A 27,586-nucleotide genomic window follows, 5' to 3' on the forward strand; every position below is an offset into this window, starting at 1 on the left:
GGTCATAAGCAGCAGGCAGAATTCTAGATCAGGCCGGGAAGAAAAGAAAGGGGAAAGAGATTTTTTAAAAAAAAAAAAAAGTCAGCAACCCTACGTAGTCCTGCTTTCACAAGGGAGGTGTGCTTTGGCAAAAGCCTAATTCATAAGAATCCACCTTTTCTTATTTCCCAGCCCATTTCATACCAGGATGCTAGGGTAGATGGGGGGGGGGGAAGGGGGGGGAAGAGACCACAGCCTTAGATGGAATTGGTAAAGGAAGGGCGACAATGGAAGGAGAGGGGAGGGGAAGGACAGCACCTGAACCGCGATAGCAGAGAACTGATGCGCTTAAGTCAAAAATGAGAGGTGCGCGGTACGATTTCGGGGCGCCCAAGCGTTTTAAAAAGCGCATTCTGCGCTCGGCCTCTCGTCTTGGGAGCCTTCGGGGCTAATTCGCTTTATTTTCGCTTCCGTGGCGGAACTAAAAGTCAAGGAAAAGCACTTTGTCCCTTTCGCCCGAATCAGAGCCAGGGCAAGCCCCGCGGCCGTTGCACACGTGCGCGATCCTATTTCCCCCAGGGGAAGGGCCTGAGGAAAAGAGAGCCGCGCAAGGCGGGTGGCTCGGCTGGTGCATTGTTCCAACTTCAGGGTGGGGCTTCTCATTGCAGGCTCTGGGCTGACCCTGCCTGAGAGCAGCTGCAGCTGCAAGCCGAGAGAGAGAGAGGGAATGTACACGTTGCACGTGTTAGTGTCAGGGAGGGATGCGTGTCGTTGCCTTCTCTGACCCAGGGTGGGCTTCCTTCCGCAAAAGCGCCGCGCTCTCCAGAGGGGCGAGGAGGAGGGGGAGGAGCGGGTCCGGCGGCTAAGCAACGCGGCCTTTGCCGGGACTAACGGCCGCGGCGAAAGCAGCCCCCGGGCCGGCCGGCCGCCCCTTTTGTTTGCTGTGTAGCGAAGGCGGCGGAGGAGGAGGAGGAGCGCTCCCTCGGTCGCGGCCGGGCTTTGGTCCCGCCTTTCCCGCTCCAGCAAAACGGCGCCGCGGGCCGGCCCCCTCGCTGGGCTGACAAGCGCAAAACGGCAGCGCTCGGCCCAGGTGAGTTGTGCTTTGCTCGGCCAGGCGCTTCCCGGGAATTGCAGCAAGCGGAGAGAGAAAGAGAGGGAGAAAGAGAGAGAGCAGAGCAGGCCCGGCCTTGCGGCCTGAGCAGGCTTTGTTTCCCGCCGCTTGGGTGGCTTCGCTGGGACTGGCTGCTGCTCCCTCCTGAGGCTGCGGAGGTAAAACTGTGCTGGGTGGGAGTCTCCTGGGAATGAGGGGGAGAGGCCGCCGCTGCATCTTTACCTAAATCAGTGTGTGTGTGTGTGTGTGTGTGTGTGTGAGAGAGAGAGAGAGGGAGGGAGGGAGGGAGAGAGAGAGAGAGAGAATTCATAAAATCCCTCCCCCCCTTCAGCCATTCTTCCCCTTTCCTTCAACCTGGCATTTCTGCCACTGCATTTTTGTGTGTGTGTGTGTGCAGGAGGCTCTTTTCTTCAACGTGGCTTGCCCGCGTCTTTTTTTTGAGGGGAGGAAAGAGGGAGTTTCTGCCTTAAGCAAGAATTTCACTAAAGACCAGAGCAACAGGTATTTCCTTATTTGCCTATTGGATGGGTTTATAACAGCTTTATAACGTGGAGTAATGTACAGGCACACAGCCACTGGTAGGGAAGAGTCAGTGCTGCTGCTTTCTTCTGTTCCTTCTCCCGTTCCCTTTGTGTTGTTGACATTTTGCAACCCAGCTCTGAGCAAAGAAAATGAGTGGTTGAAGGCACAAATCTCTCTCTCTCTGTGGATATCTTTTTTAATTCCAAAGCAACCTTGTTTCCCTAGTTTTGACCACTTTATGTGTTATTTGCACAATAAGGTTTTCTAGACGTTAAGCATTTTTTTAAAATCCCTAAACAAAGGGCTTATGATTCTGAGAAGGAAGAAAACTTGTTTTTTTCTCTCCTCTGAGCGATAAAAAGCCTGCTTCTTTGAGATGACTGTACACAGCTTCACATGAACACTTCGCCCTGACTTTTTAGCGTTACTGTAGTAAAATTGTCATCTTGCCATTTCAAATGTATGGTAGGTAAGATATGGCCAAAGTGATGGTTCCAGTCTTGGGTTGGTCCATTGTTTGATACGGGGTTGGGAAATAGAAAGGAGGAGGAGTTACTTAAAAAAAAAGTCTGGAACCTTTCCTTAGGAAATAGCAAAAATCAGGTAATGTATTTTTTTCTGTGGCTTTACTGCAAAGCACTGTAATTGATTGCAATTATTTGCACATAAAGAAGTTGTGACTGTAGATACTCTTTTGTATAAGTATTATTGTTTGTAGATACTCTCTTGTGCCAGTGTTACAATTGAACACTGATTTCTTTCTTCTTTTCCTGCCCTTTGATAAAAAGAACCAGAGATAGATAACAATTCTTAGAGATGCGTGCCATGTTCTTTCATCACCATGGTGATGTTTCTATTTTTTTGAGCTAAATGATTTTTTCCAGTTTATGTCCAGTTTATTGGGCAGAATCTTTTTTTTATTGATCCACTGTCAGAGAACGAAGGATTATAATTTAAAACTGGGATTTCAGTGGCATCAATTTTTTATTGAATTGGAATTTTCTTTCCATTCTCCACACCCATGTTCCTGTACCAAATAATATCTGTGGATTCATTGGTCTTAAGTATATGTTTCAAACAGTGCAGGCAATCTTGAAAACTTACGAATTTCTCTCCCCTCTGTGGCATTAGGCCTTAGTATCTGATTTGCGCAATACTTGGTTACAATCTGATGAAAACTTTCTGTAGATGGTGACCTTCTGATGTGTAGAAGCATTTAGAAGTGCTTAATGGAGAAAATTGCTTGATAAAAAATATTTCTGTCAAAAAGAATAACATCAGTCTGTTACTCTGGTGAAAATTATTCCTCCTCTTTAATTTTGCAGACTGATATTTGAGGTTAAGGTTGTTGATTTTTTAAAAACAAAATGAATAGAAAGGCTTTTCTCAAGTAATAAAAATCAAATAATATAGATCTGTGTTCCTTTATTGATTTATAGAAAGGGGAGGAGAATGTAGTAGTAGTTGCCCAAGTATAGAAATAGTAGGATTGGAATTTTATTACAGGACAGTTTAAAAAAATAGTACTTCTGGGTAAGTTATATAATTATTCAACAATTTGCATTCCTCCAATTTTTCTAGAATCTTAGTGGTATTTTTATTTTTTTTACGCTGATGCAATTTAGTTTAGTAGATTGCCTTGGCATACCTCTTGGAACTACAAGATTAAGGGTGGAATAAAGAATCAATTAAGTACATCGAATTTAGTTTGGAGCTTTTTTTTTTAATCAATTACTATTGTCTGCATTTTAGTGTACAATTTAGGCCTTGGATATGGAATAGAATATTTAGAAAAAGTAGATCTATAGTCTAGGAGGTTGATGACACATTGCTAGTTGATTTATGCTTGACTTCTGACTTCTGTATTTGGCATTGTTCGCTTCTATGAAAATACTATAATGGGATTGTTAATTTTATATAAAATATTTATATGCATATTTTCTGTACCTAAAGAATAAGAACCTGAATTGTGTTATGATATGATACATACATTTTTATCAAGAAATCAATCTTGGGGTGAAGGGAGTCATGGGGATTTGGTGTATTTAAGAGACAAACTCTACCAATCTGTTTAATATCTGTCAAGGTCCTCAGCTTGAAATATGTTTGGAGTTGATACTTTATCAAAAAAAGAAGTTTCCTGCATAATGAAGTCTTCCTGGCATAGTATAACATATTTCAAAAGCCACCACTGGTGGTAATGCTCCCCTTTCCTTCCTTTAGAAGCTTATAGTCTGAAAACAATTCAGTTACATACTGAGTCCCATAGGACTGGCTACTGTATATTGTTCCTGATTAAAACATCCATGTTCTATTTTGAGATTGTTCTATTTGCAACACTTAACAGATGCAGCCTTAGCAGTTAACCAGTTCAAGTGCTACTTCTGCGTAAAACTGGCTGGGTTATCTTCAAGATTGGGGTACAAGACCACATTAAAATCCATGTTCTGCATGTAGCATTGAAACACCACCAGGTGGACATCATTACTCTAAAGCAGTGGCCCCCAACCTTTTTTGTGCCACGGCGCGGTACCGGCATCACAAAATGATCCGCGGCCCGGTACCAGCATCAGCACGCATGGCAAGGCGAGCCGAGCGACCGGCCAGCCAGCCGTCCCCCGCTTCTCCCCACCACCTTCAACTCCTCCTTTGTACCTTTGTCGATGGGCTTCGGGACGGTCGCTCGGCTCGCCTTGCCTTGGGTGCTGAAAGAATCCTCGCGCCTTAGTTTTGTTCGAAGCCACCACCCCCCTTCGATGAAACTAAGGCGCGAGGATTCCTTCAGGACCCAAACGCCACTTTCCAACCGGAAAAGCTCACCGGAAGCACTTTCTCATCAAAACAAGATGGCGGCGCCCAGCTAACCGGCGGCCCAGTAGAAAATGTTCCACGGACCGGTACCGGTTGGGGACCCCTGCTCTAAAGTCATTTTTATTGTGTCTGAACATGGCTTGAAGAAATGTTTGGATGTGGTAACAGAAACCTGTAAGAGCTTTTCTTTAATTAAGAGCAAAAGTTCAAATCTAGGGCAGTTTAGGGCAGATTAGGACAATTATTTTTGCTCAAAATAAGTTACAGAAGTCTAACCTAGAGATGTGAAAAGAAACGAGAACCTTTAGAAAAAATAATGATGAAATCCAGTCAAGTTGATATTTAAAAAATTGCATCTATTTCCATTTTCCCATTTTTTTCCTGAACCTTTCCTTTGAACATTTTCAGTAATGTTACAATTGTAGCCTAACCCGTTCTGAGTTTAAATCCTCTGCAAAATTTAATCCTGGTTTACTATTAAAAAGCTCATCCATATTGCAAATGGCAACATCACAGCAACCACACAAAGTGTGGGAGGAATTTTTTAAAATATTTTGGCACTCATATACAGTAATATGTCTTGCATTGGAATGGGGGGGAGATATATTGTATTCAGATCTGTCCATAAATACTGTGAGCCTTGTGATTTTTGGATTTCCAGTCAGAATCATGACCATATCAGAATAGGCCATACCCATACTGGTTTGGGGTAAGTCTGGTTATATCTAGGGCTTCAGATCCAATCTTGAAAAGTGTTGGCCAGTCTCTGAGAAGCCCTAGAAGTAATGACATATTACAGGGACTTGTTTTAAAGCTTAAATCTGTTATATGACCCCTGTGGATGGCAGTATTCCATATGAAAAAAAATCTGGTTCTATTTTTTGTTTTAAATATTCTTTTAATTTCAAAAAGAAAGCCAATGTACGCTGCAGAAAAAGATTCTTCAAGTAAATCTTCTGAGTTTTATTTGGAGTTATGAGCCGTGGTGGCACAGTGGTTAGAATGCACTATTGCAGCCTAATTCTGCTGACTGTCAGCAGTTCGATTTCACCTGCTCAAGGTTGATTTAGCTTTCCATCCTTCTGAGGATGCAAAATGAAGATCCACATTGTTAGAGGCGATATGCTAACTCTTTAAACTAATTAGTGGGCTGTAAAGCACTATGCACCAGTATATAACTCTTAAGTGCTATTGCTATTTACAAAGAAAAAAAATGCAGTAATAAGTTTCAGTTAAAGAGAGAACCATTTCTAGTTGGAGAAAATGGTGGGATTCAACTGTATTAGTTGACGCTAACCTAAATGAGTGGGTTTTTTAAAATTAAAATTGCCCATAATAGCAACCATTTGTTTTGAATCCCTTAGTATGTTTTCAGATTTCTTTTGGTACACTAGCCCCAAAAGGTGGGGAATCCTGCTTTAAATGCCCACTTTTAAGACCATTTTCAATTGTCTTATGATCTGGGGAAGTGGTGGCTAACTTTTTTGGGCTCACGTGCCAAAAATTGCACGTGTGCTTACATGCCAGCACCCAGAAGGCAATGCACAGGGGGCCCCATGTCCCCTGCACATGCGTGTGTGACCCCGTACATGCCGCACATCTCTGCGCATGCACACCAGACCCCCCATGCGTCTCTGCGTGCGCATCTCCACCCCCCATGCATGCATGCACCAACAGGTTAGGTGGCGCGCATGCACAGCGGGGCTCTTTTCAGGTGACTTCACGTGTGCCACTTCTGGCACGCGTGCCATAGGTTTGCCATCACGGACTTAGGGTAAATGAGCAACATATTGAATAAATGCATTCTTAAAGGAAATTGTCAGATTTCTCTACTGTTTTTATTCCTCCTCTTCTAATTCAAAGCTTTGTACCTCCAGCAGAATAAATTCAGTTTGTGATAATCTGGTTCTCTTTGATTTTCCACTCTTAAATGTAATAATGTACAGGTAATCTTTGACTTACAACCACAATGAAGCAAAGTCATTGTGGTTGTAAATTGAGGCACCACGTGACTAGATGTGATTTTACAACCATTTTTTAAATGATAATCATAAAGTGAGTCACTGCACTGTAAGTGAATCACTTGGTCATTGAGTAAATGCAGCATATCCAGTGGGCTTTTTCTGCTGGAAAACAGCAAAACAAAAAACAAATTGTAGTTATGTGACTGTGGGTTATATACAACTGGTTGTAAATGCAAGCTGGTTGCCAAGTGCCTGTAATAGAGTCATGTGACTGTGGAGTGTGGTTGGGCAGGTGTAACTTTTGAGAATGGGTTGTAAGTAGTTTTTTTGAAGTCTGTACAGTTGTTAAGCAACCAGTCACAAATCAAGGGCTACTTGTACTAATAACAGTCATTGTATTGTGGAACATATTCTTATTTTTATTACTTTATTTTGAATTGTATGGTGTGAAAGAAGTAAATGTCTTTCTAAAGACTCTGATAAACTGCCATCAGAAAATTTCAAATTCTAATTTATATTCACAGGACTTGAGAAAAGTTGAGTCAGACCTCAAGCCTGTTTTGTTACCGGATTTCTGATGTCTTTGGAAATTGCCACAAACACAGTATGTAGGCTCATTCAGTTTCTAAATATTTAGCAGGCATAGATATATGATTTATTTTTGCCAGTTATCAAAATGCTTTATATTTATATAGACAAGTCTGTTGATATAAGTGTTACTTATAGACTATATAATTAATAGCAAAAATGTAAGTATGTTTGCAAAGGTCAGTTCCTCTATGTTCACTATAATTGAATCTGATATTGTGCTTTTATACCTAATAATGTAAACAATATAATTAATACAATAGCACCAGCATTGTATGTTGCATGCAGTGGGGCAAGTACAATGGAGGCAGGAGTGTGTTCACTTGGGGCCTTGCCGGAACAGAGCCATTGGCCCGATCTTTAGTCTTTTTAAAGACTTAGGGCTATGGTCTGCCTAAAATAAGATGGGAAGTTAGTTCCCGAGTGTAGATTTTAGAATGAATGAATGAATTCTTTATTGGCCAAGTGTGATTAGACACACAAGGAATTTGTCTTTGATTTGTCTCAGTGTACATAAAAAGAAAAGACACATTTGTCAAGAATCCTAAGGTACAACACTTAATATAGTCATAGGGTACAAATAGGCAATCAAATCATACTAGGAAACAGTCAATATAAATTGTAAGGAATCATATAAATGGTATTTTGTGTTATTTTGTATTATTTTCATCTTACTTAGAAAACTGATCAATGTGAAAAGCATTCTTGATACATAAAACTAGTAAAATCAAATGAATGAAACTCAGTTAAATGGTTTAATAATAACAGGCTTTGAAAAATTAGACTGAAGGTTTTTAAAATCTTATGAAGATAGTATTGAGGTTTTTTTTTTGGATTGAAGTCCTAGAGGCATAAAATAAATACTGGATGTTGTCTTCTGCTTTTAGGTGAGAAGATGAGCAGCTACTATTCAGAAAAACTGAAGTTTGAAACATTTTCTGACAAAACTAGAGAGAGAGAAATTGCATTGATTAAGATAAAAAGACATGAAGGTATGATGCAGTTAAACAGATGAGTAATTGCTCAGAGTAATTGGGTGGGGAGAGAAGATACCTGAATTTGAAAATCTTTTGGATATGGGTAAATAGTGATACTATATAAAACTTATTACTGGCAGTGAAATCTTGACAAAGTGGTTTCTGGTCAAGTTATGGCTGTTTTGTTTGCTCAAAAATGATGTAATATTATTTCAGGGCTATTAAAATGTAGCTGCCACTACCCTGATAATTTTATATTTATATATTGAGATTGTGTCATATTCTTTTCCTAGTATCATAGTATCTTAGATTGTCATATTGTGTCATTTACTGGGGATTAATGGATTATGAACATTTAAAATTTAAATTGACAATTCTATTATATAAAGAAGGTTTTCTGTTTAAATAAATCAATGAAATTTCTCTCGAACAAGGCTGTTCTTTTGTTTGCTTACCATATCTCCTTTTCCTTCAGCTGTATTACTTAAATATGATTAAATATGATACGATCACTTAATATGAGCCAGCAGTGTGCAGCAGCAGTCAAAACAGCTACTACAATCCTTGGTTATATAAACAGAGGCATAGAATCAAAATCATGTGAAGTATTAGTACTGCTTCCAATACCTTAGTAAGACCATACCTGTTTTGATTACCACATTACAAAAAAAAATATGTTGAGACTTTGGAAAAAGTGCAGAGAAGAGCAACTAGGATGATTAAAGGCCTGGAGACTAAAACATATGAAGAATGGTTGCAGGATTTGGGTTTGGCTAGTCTAGAGAAAAGAAGGATTAGGGGGTGACATGATAGCAGTATCATGGTATTTGAAGAGCTGCCACAAAGAAGAGGAGGTCAACTTTATTTTCCAAAGCTCCAGAAAGCAAAACAAGAAACAATGGATGGAAACCAATCAAGGAGAAAAACAACCTGGAATTAAAGGGAAACTTTCTAACAGTGAGAACAGTTAATGGAATGCCTTGCCTTCAGAAGTTGTAGGTGCTTGAGCACTGGAGGTTTTTAAGAAGAGACTGGATAGCTACTTGTCTGAAATGGTCTCCTGCTTGAGCAGGGGTTGCATTGGAAGATCTTCGAGATCCCTTCCAGCTCTATTCTGATGGATTGATTGTATTTTTCTTCTCCGATCCTTCCCCATCTATCATTTCTCTTAGATTTGTAATTTATACTATAGCTGCATTGGGTCCCCCAAAAAGTGGCAGCCTTGAAAGCAGGGCCTCTCCCCATCCTCTAGCCATTGGAAGACTGCAGCCAGCGCCCTGGGCCTGCTTCTCTTACTCCATTCCTGGCTGAACCAGAAACTCTGCCTCTTTCTCTTCTGAAGAGAAACCCAGATGTTTATCTTTAAATCCTCTTAAGGGCTGATTCACACATAGGTGTAACTAAGTTCATTTGTTTTATTTATTTATCTACAACATCTGTATGCTGCTAAATCTTCACCACAAGCTTACAAAATAAAACAAAAACATTCAAAATATAATAAAATATCAAAAAGTAGTGTAAATGGTAATAGTGATAATATCTCATCACAGAAAGTAGTAATCACCACAATCATTCTGCAAAGGTTCTTGGAACATACTGGTCTTTAAAAGCTTATCTGATGCCATCGGTGAGGGAGCCAGGATAACCTCTACTGGGAGTCTGTCCCATAATGTAAGTGCCATGATGGAAAACCATTGGATATCAAGCTATGTAGGACTTAATTCCTCAAAACTAATGCTTTGAATTGCACCCAGAAGCCTACTGGCAACAATACAAAGCTTGCAAGACTGTTTTTTTTCAAGTGATCTTCAAAGGGAACAGTCAGAATGATGATGAAAGTATGGGTTACTGTGTCAAGATCCTCTTACTCCAGAAAGGATCACCACTTGTGTCCTAGAAAAGCTAGGCAAAGCCCGTTCTGGTCTCTACCTGTCAATCTAGCTGGATTCTTTTTCTCCCCTCAGAAGACAACACAAACTGGTAGAAAACTGCAATGAATAAACAGTATTTCCCTTTTGCTTGGGTTCAGTTTTAGCCTGGTTAACCAGACATCAGCAACCATGGGACCAGAACGGGCACAGAGCTTGAAATAACTGAAATTGCTATAAAACCTGGGGGATTTATCAACTTGACAGCCAGATTAAGCAGTGTGAAGAGTGATCAAATTGGGCTGTAGGGTGACTGGTACACCACAAGAATACTCAGCTCATCTTGACAGCCTGATTCAACATGCAGGCACTTATACATTGTCACAAAAGCAGTACCCTAGTTGTACAGGTAATCCTTACATAACAACTGATCTATTTAGCAGACATTCAAAGTTACAGCAGTATTGAAAAAGTAACTTTTACAACTGGTTCTTACATTTTTAACCATCACAGCATACCTACAATCACATGATTGGAATTTGTGCGCCTTACAATCAAACAGGTGCTTACAACTTTTATAGCATCTCACAACCACATGGTCACCCTTTGCCTGCTTCACAACCAGATTCTAGAAAGCAAAATAAGTGGAGAAGCTGGCAGACTGTGGGTAACCTGATTCACAATGGCAGAAGAAGTGAGGTCATATGTCCATTCCAATCATGTGATATCTTGCTTAATAACTGCATTGCTTAATGATAAAACAGCTGGTCCAAATTGTGGTTGAACAAGGGTTACCTATATGCAATCTATCTCATAAGATCACTGCTATTTGTTCATCTGGCCAGACTTGTGCTAAACAATAAGCCATGATTTGCATTCTCTACTGGTTGGATTTTGTGGTTGAATCCAGTGAACTAATCATATGATACTTTAGTATGATGTATGAATACTGTCATTATGCAAGCCTAAATCAATTCATGGACTTGTTGCAAGATTAAGATTTTGCTCTTCATTCCTTGGAAATAAGTTAATAGGTTGTAGATAAAGAGTATCCTAAAGTTGGAAAATAACTTGAAAATCCATGTTCATGAATTAGTGGTGAAGAGAAATGTCAAACAGCTGGTTTGTGCCACTTTTAGGAGCTGATTCATAAAATTCAGTTATATGTAGTGTACTTAAACTTATAAAACCAAGTATATTTAGTACATTTACTTCAAAGGCTTCTGACATGATTGTTCTTCCACCCACTTAAATTATAGTATTAACTAATAATTTCATAAATAATATAAAACTCAGATTTTTTGAGCATGAAGAGCTATTGTGCTCTTCTCACTTACTCCAGAATTTTCTTTTGTATTAAGTGTTTATATGAATAAATACAAAGAAATAGGGGTTATAACAAGAAGGTCTGAGGGAAGATGTGCGTGAAAATAATACATCTGGCTGGAAGCCAGAAAGATAGGTTCATCAACCTTTTTAATGCTGTCTTTGTCCTTAAAATTGTACAACTGAGTTATAATCAATCCTTTTAAGTAGATTGATACACATAATAGCTTTCATGAAAGGATTACTACACCAAAATTACGCTTGTTGGAAATCATATGTGGATACTCATCTGTGTCACAACAGACTTCCTGCTGAAATGCCCTTTCCTAAATTATCGTTTTATATGACTTTGGTGGCACTTCTTTACTATCACATTTCCTTTTCTTTTGCCCTGTCTTTTTATGATGGATATATTTACCTTGGTGTAGGCCTGCAAATTAAACTGTTCAGAATAAAGCTAAATCAATATGTATTTCAAGATTTTTTTTGTCAGAACTTTATCTTGAAATGGTGCACTCTGATGGAAGTAATGTTTGGGTTTTTATATTTCTGGAGTAAAAAGAGCATGAGGAAAGAGTCTTTGAGAATTCTTCTTTATTTCTTTGTCTATGTTTGGCACAAATATCTGTGCTTTTAAAAAGCATAGGGCTTAAAATTATTATGTAAATCACATTTTAGGAAACTAGTGCTTCTTTTATTGATACACTTCATTAAGAATGCCAGATGAGAAACATGTAAATGATAAATGTATAAATTCATTTTCATAAATGCATATATTTTAAAATCAGCAAATGAAGTGGATGCAGTACAACTACATCCAGTCTTTAAATATTTTTTAAAATAATGAACTTCTCCATACACACTCACACACACACACACACACACACACCTATAAACACACTTCTCCCCCACATACATACATACACACACTCATCTCAACCTACAAAAGGAGACACACATATAATTGTTGTTTTTGCAATACTCATTTCCACCTAAGTAATTATTTTAAATCTAATGGACAAAGTTTAAAAAATAGTTCTGGGGTGTAACATCTGATGTTTATAAGTATAATGTATTTATATGATATAGTTCTGCAATTTTGCTAATTAAGTCATACAATAATGATAACTTGCCAGGTTTCACATGGAAAAAGAGCGTGGCCTGTTTTCTTAGGAACAGAAAAAAGGCTACGTAATTCATTTTAAGAATAGATTTAGGCATACTTTCTCTACTTTTTATATATCTCTTAATGCTTTCTTTCAAGGAAAAACAGGGCTAATGCTCTATTTGAATTAAGATTCTGGTGTTCAGGTATCTTAAAATAAAAAATAAAACTACATTTTATCTTTTTTTAAAAGGTGGAAAGTTGCAGACTGCAGTGATCTATTTATGATGTACCTTTAAAACAACCACATAAAAAAGTCATTCAACATTTTTTAATTCAAAATTTGGGAAGATTTTATCGTATTAATGGTGAAGTTGTAACATGAATTTTGATTAGAAAAGTGAGTGTGTGTTTAAAAACAAGTTCTGGTTTTTGTACAAATAATAAATAAACTGCAGTTGGAAACAGTAGGTGGATTTGTAAAATTAAAATGGCCTGAGGATTCTCAGTTTTTGAATATAAAAATGTATTTCTGAAAAGCTTCTGGCAATCAAAATAATTGAATGTATTTTCTAGAATAGTTTATATTGTAAAGATCAAATTGATGGTGGTACAATAATGTATTTCCTTTACATGGGTAGATTAAGGAAATGTGCTAGTGTTTGATAAAATTGTTTTTCTAATACAGAAAAAAAGATAATGCTCAAACAGATGTTACTCAGCCAGGCATGGTATCCAGGAGTCTTTAACTTAAATTCTTTAGTTGTTACTTTTATAATTATGTGGGAGGCATTCTCTGTTAAATTTCAATATTTGTTTCCTGGATATGAATAGTTTTCAAGAATGATGAAAGTTTGTTCTTCTGCTAGTCATAGCACCTTTTAGCCTTCATATTTTATCATACTTATTCCTTATGAAAAATGCATTGTATCCTAATGAAAAACTTCTAATTCTTTGGAAGGCCCTCAGTACCTGTTCTGCTAAGCACATATAATCGGACATTCAAATAAAAATTGTAATTGCTGATGAATTGGAAGAAGGGTATTCTTTTATTCCAAGGGCAGAAATACCTGCTTTTCCTATCTTAATTCTCTAAAAGAGAAATGGATTCTAAAGTCCTAAGCAATGAAAAATGGATGAAGAAAATACTTTAGGTGTGTTGAGGTTGAACATGTTATTTGTGCCTTATATGCTTCACTGTTCTTGTTTGAAGTTAAATTTCACTGCTCTAAAATATAGATTTTAATACAAACATAAAATAGAATAAAAAATAAATTAATCAATTCTCTTAATTAAGATTTATTAGGCTGGATCAGGATTAGTCTGAATCAAATCAATATGTGTATGAAAATTCTACATATATATTAATAAGTAAAATGCAAATCAGATGAGAGGATTATTTGAACCCCATTTATGAAAAAATAATGTTAATATTATAAGCATTGCAGTTTTGATATGTGTCAGATGTGTACAAATTAAATAATGGAAAAGATTTTGTGGAAAGATGGATCTGTATCTTTAAGTTAGGAACTAAGAAAAAATGCTTGTTTTGCAGACTTCCCTTTTTCTCTCTGTATCAAAACTACAAGAACAAATAAAAGTTGGATGTACTTAAATATTGGTGTTTTAAGGTCTTTTTGCTTCCATGTATACCAATCAGTGAGGACTACGGGGTACAATTTACGTGCTAATATAAGAGAAATAAATAAAAATAATAAGGAATGAGGGGTCCTTGGTGCACTCTGAGCTTGTTTTCTTGCGGACGTTTCATTACCCTAACAAGGTAACATCATTGGTACCCCTCATTTCAATCCTGAGCTGCAAATATTCCCCTTTATGATTAGGAATGTTTATGAATCAGAAAATGATTAGGTGTGGATTTTCATAATCTCAAATGACATTATGCCTCATTGGTGGAACATTCCAGATAGGTCTTGATTTGGCCTGATTATAATCTGGGTGATTCTAAATTTCAGCCATGAGAAATTACAGAAGGATCTTAGAGGATGAGTAGTCTGGCTTGTGTACCTTGTCCCTCCCATCTTCCTATACATAAAGAGTGAATCCGTAAAGAAAGCCAGTTTGGTCTAGTGGTTAAGGAACTGGCTAGAAACCAAGAAATTGTGACCTCTAGTCCCATTTTAGGCATGAAAGCCAGCTGAGTGACTTTAGGGCCAGGTTCACCTCACAAGATTGTTGTTGAGAAAATAGGTTGAGGAAGGAACATAAACTATGTAAAAATAATAAAGGGATATTAAATAATAAGTGTATTGATTTTTTCCATCCTCCTCATTTTCCTGTTCTCCCTCAGTTCTATTTACCTGCCATCTCAGCCCCAGAATTCAAGTGCAACATAACCAATCCACCTACCCTGGCCTAAACTTCCTAGCACCTTTCTTTTCTCCCCACTTTCTCTTAACTGCACTTGTCATCATTAGTGATGGCCTTTTCTCCAGTCCTTATTTTACAGTACTTCAGCCTGTTTCAAGTTTGTTTCATGTCTGTGCCTGGATCAGCTATGCAGATTTTGGATTGGGAATAGACCACATGAATGCACAAAATGTTCTGCAGATCCCCCTGGAAAGATTTTGATTTTTTTTAAAAAAATAAAATAAAATTCTGTGCCAGGTAGTGTTTAAGAATGAGATTGAATGTCTGATAATGTTGACAATTTTTTAATTCTGCTTGTGAATTATTTGTAAAAATTCAGTAACTGATTTTTTATAGTAAAAAATTAGAACTGGAAATCCAGGAAAAAAGTAGAAAGGATAACATGTAAAATTGAATACAAAAAGACAACTATTAAAATGAATTAAAATGTAAAAAGATCTTCTACAGTTCATCAAGGACTTTAGAAAAGAAAAGTAGAATATGACTACTATTAATGGGTTTAATATCATGAAACATTCTTCAGTTGTAACGAGTGCATGGGTATGAGCTTTCTACCTGAACAAGTTTAGCATAATTACATATAATAATATATTTTCCTTGGCTGTGGTTCCCAATATTATGTTGTGTTTTCAGATCTCTGAAAATTAAGAGAAGATAGAATGGATGCTACCGTAATACTGTCTATTCTGAAGAAAAAATTAGCTTTCCTCTCAGGTACAGTTTTGTCCTTTTCATTTTTATGTATTATATGAAAAACTATGTTTTAAAATACTTTTCTGTTTTCACTTTTTTCTGATATGTTGCTTCAATATTTTGTAGAAATTCTTCTAATTATAATTGTGTATTTTATGTTACCTTCAATCTCATCTTGTTCATATGGAAAAAATGATTATTAGTTTTCTGTAGATAATAGATGAAGTTGTATTTATATTTTGATGTATTAAAATTCTCTCTATATTCTATGTTTATTTTTAATTTTAAAATGTTATATTAATAGGAGTTCAAATAACTGACATGCATCGTGATGTTTAAAATATCGAGAATTCAGAACAGTGTTGATTGAGATGTTGATCAGGCTGAGAGCTCTTTCAGACTAAGCTACTAAGATATTTTCTCTTAGGATGTATTTGGATGTTTTAATTTTAAATGCTACAAGTAGTGCTTAATACTAGATTAGCTTTATATTTTTTTAAATGTATGTTGGAATGTTGGCTGGATGCCTAAATCACCCTCTGACATATTGTAGAGAAAAAGTATTCCTGCTAAGCAGGTTTTATTTGATAATAGAGGTATTGTTTACTCCTATAATTTCAAGTGAGAGCCCACCATAATTACTATTTATTATATTGTAATAATGCCAATTCTTGAGGTTTAACTTCATATAATGTAAGGTAATAACTTGATTAGTTTATGCTAAATCACTGCTTAAAATGGTTTCTTAAGTAATAACTGTTTATATTTGTGTTGCCTCATTTATTGCTACTTATAGGTGCCTGAATGGAAAAGTTACAAACTTTAGAACATTAAGGTTTATTTTATTTTATTTTTTATTTAAAAGCCTTCTTGTACTATATAAATACAGGTAGTCCTGGTCTTACGACCACAATTGAGCTCAAAATTTATGTTGCTAAAGTGAAGAATTTGTTAAGTGAGTTTTGCCCCATTTTATGACCTTTCTTGACACTGTTGTTAAGTGAATCACTACAGTTGTTAAGGTAATAACATGGTTGTTAAGTGAAATCTGGCTTCCCCAATGACTTTGCTTATCAGAAGGTCATAAAAAGGGATCACATGATCTTAGGACCTGCAAAAGTCATAAATATGAATCAGTTGCCAAGTCTGAATTTTGATCACATGACCATGGGGAATGCTGCAATGGTCATAAGTGTGAAGAATGGTCATAAGTCACTTTTTTCAGTGCCATTGTATCTTTTGTACTAAATGAACTGTTGTAAGTTGAGGGCTACCTGTAGTTCTTTATAGCAATATAATTGGCAGATAAGAATGTATTTGGGAGATGCCAAAAGGAGAACTTTCTTGAGTTACAAGTTGCTAGCTTAGATTTCAAATAACAAAAAAAGGTCTTTAATTTATAGATGCATAATAGATCATAAATAGTTGTAATATCCTTGCTTGCTTAATGATTATTAAAATATCAGATGCACATTACTTATTTTACCTCTCCCACTTCTCTCAACTATGTGAATTCTACCCAGCCACCTCAGCAGAGAAGATGGTGTAATGGTTGACTTCCAATCTTTCATTTAGGGCATTGATGGTATTAAATTGAACAATGATCATCCTCAGTGAAAATGCAAATAAAAATAGCCTTGATAAGTAACTGCTTAAAATTTTAAGCATCATCTCTAACTAAATATACATAGAGATAAATTTTACTTATTAGAAAGGAACTTGGAACCAAAGGAAATGTTTAGAATTGGTATAGAGGTTATTAATTATTTTATTTTTAGAAGCAAAAAGCATATTGCTTTGGTCTCTGAAAATCATTTTGAAGATTTATTAAGTCAAAATTTTGTCTCTATATGTATGTATCTGTCTTTCTTTAATTTTCCCCAGCTCTTTTTACTGGAAGATTAGATTTTATATTACATGCAAAAACTATAATTAGAATGGTCAAATGCAAACAAATTATGACACTTCCCACAATATCCGAAGTGAAGGGCAAGGAACTATTCAAGAAAATAATTTTACATAGTGGTGTTCTTAATTATACACATCTTCATTTCACCTATTCTTCTGTTTTCTTGGCCAGGATGTGCCTTTGAAAACAAATGGTAATATATAATGCAAACAGTCTCTGTCTTGGGTAAAGAAGTTACATAGCTCCGTATAACATGATAGATGGCTATTTGCACATGTGTGAAAAGGTAGCTATCATTCTGTGCATTCTCTAAAATCTGCCTACCTCATGTATGTGGAAAAAGATTGTTAGTTTTTGTGCATGTGCAAAGTCAGTTGCCATGCAAAAATTGGTGATCCAAAGTTTGCAAAAGTTGATATTTATGGAGTGATATTTATGTACATCAGAAATTGCTTGAACCATTGATACAGCCACACATGTATCAGTCTAAGCAGATACGTCCCTCTTCAGAAATAAGCAAGAACTTACATACTCACCATACATAATTTGTGTACCAATGCATTGCTTATTGGCTGATGAATTGCCTTTATATTTCCCCTTCCATCCAACATCTCTTAGTAGGCTCATATGAAATACAATAAAGAAAAAAAGGCATGGTTAAAATATTAATAAAGGAACAGCCATAAAAGCCAAAACTGGGGAAAAACCGAGGAGGGATTGGAATAAGAATTCAGGATGAATTAATTTGTGAATTAGTACAAAATCAATGTTTGTGTGTGGGTGACTGGATAGGATTTAGAGAATGGGATTTTTCTAAGTACTGAACCAATCTGTGCCTGTTAGTGACTAATTGATTATAAAGTTCACATCTCAAAAGAAAGCAGAGCTTTGAGGATTCTTATTCCCCCTCCCTTCCTGCAGAAAAGCACAGTATAGCCTGTTAGATTTGCAATTAAAGCCTTGGCAAAACTTGTATATCAAAGCTACTATATTATACCACACATATTCAAGGAAGATATCTGATGTTTTCATGCTAATAAGAATATTCTGTTCCCTTTTTGTTACCTTACATCTTTATCAGCCATAAAGTAATTATTTCCCAGTTGAGGTCTTGCACTAATGTATATACATGTTCCAACTGTCTTATGTCTTTTAACAAGATTCTCTATGTAATTGATGTAACACTGTAACCTTTACTCTTAGATCTTCTGGGTACAAGAAATTAGGAATTTCATGTTTAACATCTTTCTGAAAACCAATAAGCTGGAGGCTAGCTTGATTTCTAGGAGACTTAAGATCCTCTTTTTTTCCTTTTCTTTTCAGAACCATGTTTTACCTTTTTCAAAAAAAAAATGTCATCTTGCTTATAGGACAATCAATTCTAAAAAGTGCTCTCTCTCTTTCAACAGTATGGGGTATTTTTTTTCTTTTTCAATCCTTTTTAATTTTTAAACTCTTGTATAAACAACAATAGCAAGAAAACCTTAAAAGTGACAGTCAAATGTTTCATTATTGAACACACGGAAATCAGTCCTATTTGAAAGAAATACAATAAAAGGAAGAAAAGTACAATTTCCTTAAATGTGCTTAGTGATTTCAAATTCCTTTGAGCAAAGCTGAGTAATTTCATCTTCCTCCACCTGCAGTTTAGAATTGGCTTGAGTTCCTATTTCATGAGAAAAGAGGTTAGGCAAAATAACAGAGCTGTAAAAGGGACCTTAAAGGTCTTCTAGTCCAACCCCCTGTTCAAGCAGGAAACCCTAAATGATTTCAGGCAAATGATTGTCCAGTCCCTTCTTAAAAGCCTTCAGTGATAGAACAACCATAGCTGGAGCAGGGGTGTCAAACTCGATTTCATTGAGGACTGCATCAGGGTTGTGTTTGACCTCAAGGGGGGCATGGCCAGAGTGGACGTGGCTAGGTTGGACATGGTCAGCTCAACGTCACTCATGTCGGGGGCATCTGTGGTGGCCAAGTATTAAGGTAGGACTTCCTACAGATCCTCCCTCCCTCTCATCATAACCTTCCTTCCTTCCTTCCTTCCTTTTTCTCTTCTTTTTCCTTCCACTCTTTCATTATTTTTCCTTCCTTGCTCTCTTCCCATCTTTGTCTTTCTCTTTCCCTTTCTCCTTTCCTGTCCCTTCTTGCATGCTCAAATGCAAAAGGGGAAACATTTCTCCTTTTGTTTTTAGCTTGTTTTACTAGCTCTTTGCCAGCAAAAACAGCCTGGGGGGAGCGCAGCCCTTCCGAGCTCCGTTTTCACTGGCAGAGGCCCCACGGGCCAGTCCTTTGCTGTTTCTAGTGTGGCTCCGCGGGCCAGATCAAAGCACCCCATGGGCCAGATGCGGCCCAGACCTTGAGTTTGACACCCCTGTTCTAGGGGCAAGTCGTTCCACTGATTAATTGTTCTGTCAGGAAATTGTTCTGTTAGGACCTAATAGATTTTCCTATAAAATTTGATTGGCTGGGCTGAGCATTTGGTCTGTTACTCTAAGCAGCATCACTTTCCAGAAACCCTTATTTGCTCTTGAATTTCAGAGTGGGTGAGTGTAACTTCTGAAGCAACCCTGGGCCCTTCTCCCTCGAGCCGCTCGGAGCATCCAGACTGTGGGATGTGCTTCTGAGTCCTCTTCTTTCAGGCTGAGCTTTACGAGGAAACGCTCCGCCCCTCCCACGTGGCATCGCGCAGCGTCTCCCCAGTCTTTGCTCAGCCTCGAAGAATCAGGCTGCGTTTCAAAGAGCTCCTTGGCTGTTTCATTGAATCCTCCGTCCTAATAAGGTTTGCTTCCTTCCTCCTCCTGCGCAAAGGGTCAGGACTCAAGGGAAATTTCTTCCCTGTCCTCAGGGCGGTTGCGGGCTCGCAGCGCCTTCAGCGCGCCCCCCCACCCTTATCAGATCGTGTCGCTGCCTGCGCGTTGCCTGTGGCACGCGCTCCTCCGCTGGATTCCCCCACCCTAAACGCCAACCGGGAGGGCTATCGCCCTAAGGCTTTAGGAGCGCCGAGCTGACCGGCCAAGCCTTCCTTTTCTTTCCGTCCCGAAGGCCCAGGCAGTTCAGCTCGCGGACGCCATTTTGGCTCCACCTCGTGGCCGGGCGCTGAAAGTTTCTTTTTATTTAATATTCAGCTGCGGTGAATTAAATCTCCAGGCCTAGGGTTAAAGCCTAGCTGCCCATTGAACTGCCTGGCTAGTCTTGGTTAGTGCTTGTTGACCTCCGCAGCCCTTTTCGGGCGAAGTTGCAGCCTCCCCCTCCGGTTTTTCTTCTGTTGTCTGGAGGCTGGCTGCCAGAGGCCTCTATTCAACTCTAGGCCTCAGGCGTTATTCGACTGATTCGGCACTGAGAGATATCCATCCAAGGAAATAACTATAATAGAATTTATATTTGATCCAAATACAAAAGGAATAATAACAAAAAAGAAATAATTTTTTTGGTACAGCAATTTTTCTCTTAAGATATTGGATATATCGGAGTACCTGTATATTCAGCTGATATAAAGAATATAAAAAGCACTACAGAAAGGAACAAAACAGGATTACATAGCTAAATATATATATATATATATTTCTGTTATCTCTGTACAAGTAAAATTCCAAAAGGGGAGCGGGCCAGCCTCATCCTCACCCGGCCTTATCCAGGCCTGATCTGGGCGAGCCAACCGCCCTTATTAATCTCTATTGTTCAATATGGCAGACGACAATTCCTCTAAACGTCCTTCATTGAAGGCCAAGGCAAAGTCCCACTATTTGCGCAAGCAGGACAAGGAAACTAAGGGCTCTAGAAAGGACAAGGAACCTTCCAAGGCCTCTCAACGTGACGCCTTAAGGCGCCACAAGACAATAGAAAAAGAGTTCGACAGGCGTTCAAGGGAGTCCCGCTCTGAACCGTCTCTACCTCCTCCTCCACCCCCTACCTCTATTCAACCTCTCCCCCAGGCCTTTCTTCCCTACCTAGGCGCAGTTCGCCCCAGGGTCTCCCGACCCCGGTCCTACGATGAGTCTGACACCCGAAGCCACTTTTACACCCACGGCTGCTGGTCTGCGCCAGGACGAACCTTCTACATCTGAGGTGCCACCTCACATCAGGGCTTGGATGGAATCAGCCATCCGCCAGAGTGTTATAGAGGAACTACAGCACATGTCCAGATCAGGCTTCTCTCCTCGAGTCTCCGAGCACGACTCCTTGTCTATCAGATCCCTTCCACAACCGGTCCCCCGGTTGCTCAGGTACTCTCTCAGAGGGACAGCCCTCCTCCGGTTGGGGCCCAGGTTGAGGAGGAAGGGGACTTTAGGGATTTTCGAGGAGGAGGATTCCCAGATGGGATCCTCCCGCTACAGTGAACCTCCCTTAGAGACTGACATCATGGAGGGGAGATGTCCGAGGACGCAGGGCACTTCGACTGACCAACCCTCCTTTGGGGGCTCTTCAAACCACACATGTTCAAGTCCCTCCTTCTTAAGGCCAAGAATGTCTCGGGCCTTCTTTCCCAGGCCCCTGCTGACCTCCCCCATCCCAGAGGGCCCAGAAGATTCCATTTTCACCCAACCAGTGGTTGAAGCTGAGGTCATCCCTTCCCCCCATATTCGTAGATCTGGTAGCGAAGCAACTATCCTCCACAGGGACCCCTCCCACACCCTCTAGCCAAGACAAGAGGTTCTTTAATCTCGATTCGGCACTGTCCAGCCTCCTGAACATTCCAGAGGTCGATGACCCTATTGTGGGTCTAGCTTCCTCCTCTACACCTAGTGAGGCCCTAGAGGCCTTGAAACCTGAGGATAAGCGGGTGGAGCTGGCCCTGCGCAGGGCCCACCTATCCGACGCCTGGGCCATTAAGTCAGCTACCGCCGCCTCTTTTTCACTGGGTCCTCTATCCGCTGGCTACGTCAGCTCAGGGAACACGTCCCTGCTTCCAACCTGAGGGCGCACCAGGACATTGCGAAGCTAGTGGCTGCAGCCGAGTTCTCGGCTGACGCCACTTACCAGTCGGTGAAATTCTCTTCCAGGGCCATCACGTCCCACGTCACGGCTCGTCGCCTGCTATGGCTCAAACACTGGCAGGCGGACGTAAAGAATAAGGTCAAGCTGGCCACTGCCCCTATTACAGGAGACAAACTGTTTGGCCCGGCCCTCGAACCCCTGCTGGTCGAGGGTCGCAGCAAGAGGAAGTACTTGCCTTCCCTTCTTCGAAGATCGGAGACCAGGGGCTCTCAGCCCTTTCGGAGGAGCTTTCCCCGCCCTTTCTACCAACCCCCTTCCCGCCCAGATTCCCCCGACCCCCTTCCTTCCGATCCCAGGATCGCACGGACTCAGGCAACAGGACCAGGCGAGGGGTGGTTATAAGAGACCCTTTCGGGGTAAGGAGGAAGGCCCTACCGCAGAAGGTAGAGCCTCCTTCTCCTCCCCATTGGTGGCTGCCTCCGCCACTTCGCCGCCCAATGGGACAAATCCACTTCCGATGCATGGGTTAGAGACACAATAAGGTTTGGTCTCGCCTCGAGTTCAAATCCACTCCCCTGATCGTTTCTTCCCATCCCCTCCTCAGGGATCCCACCAAACGTGCATTAATGGAGGCAGCCATCCATCACCTGCTTGATATTCAGGCCATTCAACCTGTCCCTCCGGCTCAGAGAGGAAAGGGATTTTACTCCCATCTCTTTGTCGTGCCCAAACATTCTGGGGGCTGGAGAGCCATCCTAGACCTGAAACGGCTCAACCGTCACCTTATCCAGCGCAAATTCAAAATGCACACCTTGCAATCCATTCTCCTAGGCACCAGGCGGGAGACTGGCTGTCCTCCATAGATCTCTCTGAGGCATACCTTCATATTCCTATCAGGCCCTCTCATCACAAATTCCTTAGGTTCTGTTATAATGGCCTTCACTATCAATACGTGGCCCTACCCTTTGGGCTGGCCTCGGCCCCAGGACCTTCACCAAGGTCCTGGCGGCCCTGGCGGCCCACCTCAGGAGCATTCCTGTCCGCCTCCACTGCTACTTGGACGATATCCTTATCCTGTCCCCGTCCAAGTCCCAGGCAGTCAGGGATACCAGGGTCACCCTTTCCGCCCTACGAGCACACGGGTTTCTAGTCAATTGGCAAAAGAGCCAACTTACCCTTCCACCCGAATCAACCACCTGGGTGCCATAATTGATTCGGTCTCAGAGAGTGTTTTTCTCTCCCAGAGAGGTTTCTTAGCATTCAAACCCTGGTCAAACAAATTAGACGTTCTAGGAGGGTGGCCTTGCTTGACCTCTCTAGATTGTTGGGAAAAATGGTGTCATGCATCTCTATTATTCCCTGGGCCCGCTTACACAGCAGGCCCCTCCAGTGGTTCCTGCTCCCGTTCCAAAGATCCGGAAGAAGCAACTCGAAGATCAGAGTCAAGGTCCTCTCCAAAGGTCCTCACGTCTCTTCTCTGGTGGACCAATCCCGCCATCAACAGAGGCCACCTCTTTGCGGAGCCTCAAAGACTCACCGTCACTACCGACGCAAGTCTATCCGGTTGGGCGCTCATCTCAACTCACTCTCGGCGCAAGGCAAATGGTCGCCGACCGAACAAAGATGCAGCATCAACTGGCTAGGAGCTCCATGCCGTCCATCTGGCTCTGCGCTGCTTCCCCAGATCCGCAGTCGCCATGTTCTCGTTCTCACAGACAACGTCACGGCCAAGGCCCATATCAACAGGCAAGGGGCACCCAGTCAATTCAACTGATGAGGAAGCGAGCGCCTTTGCCGCTGGGCAGAGGCCAACCTCCTATCACTAAAAGCCGAACACATCTCCGGGATAGACAATACCCAGGCGGACTGGCTGAGCAGGGCCACGGTGGACCAAGCAGAATGGCGACTTCATCCATCCCTGTTCGAGGAAGCGTCCAGGATATTCGGCCTTCCAGTGGTGGATCTGTTCGCTTCCCCATCCAACACACAACTTCCACGGTTTTTCTCCCGGTATCCGTCTCACGGGCGGAGAACCACAATGCTCTGCGCTGCCCATGGCCCCCAGGGCTCCTATATGCCTTCCCTCCGCTCCCGCTAGTGCCCAGAGTCATTCAGAAACTCATTCAGGAGAGGGCAGTCCTTCTCCTGGTGGCTCCCTATTGGCCCAGGCGACCGTGGTTTGCGGACCTCCGCAACCTATCGGTAGCGCCCCATGGCGGATCCCCGGACAGGGTCTCCCTCTCTCAGGGCCCCTTCTACATCCGGAGCCTCAATGGCTACAGTTAGCCGTCTGGAAGTTGGCGGATCCGTCTGACTAGCGAGAACCTATCAAGCCATGTCATCGACACTATTTTGGCCGCCAGGCGACCCTCCACTACACGAATTTATGATGCCACTTGGAAGGGGTTCTGCAAGTGGTGTAGTGGGTCCCAGGTTGACCCTCTCTCTCCCTCCGTGGCTCAGATTCTGGAATTTCTTCAGGAAGGCCTTCGCAAGGGGCTTGCACCTAACACCCTGAGACGACAAGTCTCTGCCCTCTCAACAGTGGTCTCCTGTGATAACTACGGCTCCCTTTCCCATCACCCCGGGTTAGATCCTTCCTTAGGGGTGCCACCAACCTGTGCCCTCCCACTGTTCACAGGTTTCCCACATGGGACCTCAACAAGGTCCTAGTTTCTCTTACACGTTCTCCGTTTGAGCCTTTGAGGGAGTCATCTCTTCAGTTCCTCACCTTTAAGGTAGTTTTTCTAGTAGCCATCACTTCTGCTCGTCAGTGTCGGAATTAGCAGCTCTGTCAGTCAGGAGCGATCTATGTGTGTTCCATGCAGACCGGGTCGTCCTGCGGCCTGACCCCACTTTCCTACCCAAAGTTAACTCGCCTTCCATAGATCTCAGGAACTGGTTCTACCAAATTTTTGCCCTAGACCCTCCGGGAACAGGGAGGTTCTTTGGCACACCCTAGATGTTAGACGGGCCTTGCGTATATATATTAAGCGCACTCAGTCCTTACGAAGGTCGGAATCTCTTTTCCTGTCCTTTCAACCCAAGACACTAGGGCTCAAGGTTTCTCCTTCCACTATCAGCCGCTGGATCAGGGCGACCATCGCCAGGTGTTACCTTTCCCATTCTCTGCCGGCACCCGGTGGAATAACTGCCCATTCCACCAGGAGTGCAGCCACTTCGGCGGCCTGGGCCACACAAGCCCCCATTGCTGACATTTGTAGGGCAGCCACCTGGGCCTCTCCGTCCCGTTTATCAGGCATTACAAGATCGATACGTATGCCTCAGCTGAGGCCTCCTTTGGCCGGCGGGTCTTACAGAGGGTTGTCAATGATCCGGAGGGGCCTTCGGGCCAGACGGAGTCCCACCCATAGGACAGCCAAGCTTTGGTATGTCCCACAGTCTGGATGCTCCGAGCGGCTCGAGGAGAATGGGGCGTTGGTCCTTACCTGATACGCCCCTTCTAGGCGAGCCGCGAGGAGCATCCAGCCCCACCCTAGCATCTCCGTCTGGTGGGGACTCCTGTTTTCAGCCAAGGAGCCAATAGTTGATTAGATAGGATTAATAACTTCTCTTCTCGTTATCGCAAAAAACTGGGGAGGCGCTGCGCGATGCCACGTGGGAGGGGCGGAGCGTTTCCTCGTCTAAAGCTCAGCCTGAAAGAAGAGGACTCAGAAGCACATCCCACAGTCTGGATGCTCCTCGCGGCTCGCCTAGAAGGGGCGTATCAGGTAAGGACCAACGCCCCATTCTACAGGGAGATGAGGTTGGATAGGAGGAGAACTTACCTGAGGCCCAGTTCTGGTTGTCCCAGTGCAAGTGTCTTTTCCAGACAAGCTCTTGATTCAAGGATGGGATTCTTGATTAAGTCACCCAATTATGATCTTGACAAAGTACCTATGTGAAAAGGCTTTGTCTTGTGGTTTTTTCAGAGTTAAAAAATAAATAAATTTATGTTTAACGGCATAATGTACTCTTCATTTTCAACTGATATAAGACACTTTGTATCAACATGTAAAAAAGCTTCAATGTTGCAATCTTTGGGTTAATGAATTAGTCTTTATTTGGCAGTCATGACATTTTGAATTCATGTAAGGTTAACAAGTTGTAAGCAGAAGAGTTCACCTTTATTAAATGTTAGAATTTATATAATAGAATTGAGGGTAGAAGTGATTTTTCACTAGATCCCTCAAATGGATTATTTCTAGATGTGTCAAAATGGATGCCCACAAAGTATGCATGAAGTGCTTTTTTCTTATGCACAGTAATTATTATTGGTCACTTAGTGAACCATATTAATGAAATCAGTACTGTGAGGAAAATCGTAATGGTAGAAATATGTTGCAGCATTTCAGATGTTTGGGGTTATATCTACCTTCTGTGAACTTTATAAAATCTCCTTTATAAGCTTTAAAAAATTCTATGTACTTATACCTGTTTCAGCATGTCCTTTAAAATCCTGTGAAGAAGTCATTAGATTGAATAAATTATGCTGAAACATATTTGAAAAGAACGACTCATTCTCCTGTCACAATCCTGAAGCTGTATGTAGGAGTTCTCTTGTCGATCTATGATATATCCAGTCATGGATGAACTTTTTATTTTTACTCCTAGCTACAGAGATCTGCTTTCTTTAACTTGAACAAATTTATTGGGATATAAAATTTCATGGGCTATAGTTCACTTCATAAAGTCAAATGTAGGGCCACAAAAGTTTATGTAATGATAAATGTATTCATAATTAAGATATTACAAGACTCTTTGTTGCAATTGCAGCAATAGTTGTATAGAACACACTGATTCTGTGTGCTGTGTTTGTTTAGACTTTCATCTGTACTTTGCTCATTACTGCATGCTGATTATTGCATTAATGAGAACACAGCGTATTCCAAGGAAGATTTTAAATCTTCGGGGAACTCTGGCAGTTCAAGGGACTTTGCAGCTTTCAGGACAAAGGAATTGTGGAACTCCCTTAGTTTGACCTGCCAAAACTCCCTAAGCTGTATCTCTTTCTCTTCATTGCCCCACCCATCACTTTATTTTTGCTTTAATCTTTCCAGTTTCTCTTGAGGCCCAAAGCTTTGTGCCTCCTGTCAGACACAGACTTCTTACATGCAAGCAGCATTTGTTTCTGTTTCAGCATTGGATTTCTAGATCATGTGCTAAAAGCTAGTCACCGAGAGTTAGAGATTCTTTATAATTTCTCCTTATTACTTATGTATAACATTGATGATTAATCTTTTAGTCAGTCAACCCATGTTTCTTATTATAACAGCAATTTAAATACAGTGTAATTTGAAATGGGGTTTTGACAGACCCATAGTATATTTGATCTTTTGTAATTTATTAGTATTATATTAGATTGGCTTCAGTAGTGTTCTTAGCGACATTCAGTTCTTTCTCCTTA

At 40.9% G+C, this 27,586-nt stretch overlaps 1 protein-coding gene across 7 annotated transcripts in view; it reads left to right on the plus strand.

Moving 5' to 3' along the window:
• Positions 1-677: 677 nt before the first annotated feature.
• Positions 678-27,586, plus strand: part of SESTD1 (SEC14 and spectrin domain containing 1) — a 56,961-nt gene continuing 30,052 nt past the window's right edge. For 2 of the 7 annotated variants that reach the window (XM_026668059.2, XM_087949662.1), the window contains exons 1-4: positions 678-1,069; positions 6,912-6,991; positions 7,863-7,967; positions 15,276-15,356. In XM_026668059.2, the coding sequence (XP_026523844.1) occupies positions 15,302-15,356 (55 nt within the window). In that variant the 5' untranslated portion in view covers positions 678-1,069; positions 6,912-6,991; positions 7,863-7,967; positions 15,276-15,301. Of the gene's footprint in view, positions 1,249-1,375; positions 1,592-1,660; positions 2,216-6,911; positions 6,992-7,862; positions 7,968-15,275; positions 15,357-27,586 lie in introns of those variants that run through there. The other 5 variants (XM_087949659.1, XM_087949663.1, XM_087949660.1 and 2 more) reach the window with 5 other exon arrangements.

This window comes from Notechis scutatus, chromosome 1 (assembly GCF_049901735.1).
Source record: "Notechis scutatus isolate UNSWTSFEM ecotype Mainland chromosome 1, rNotScu1.2, whole genome shotgun sequence".
NCBI lineage: Eukaryota > Metazoa > Chordata > Lepidosauria > Squamata > Elapidae > Notechis > Notechis scutatus.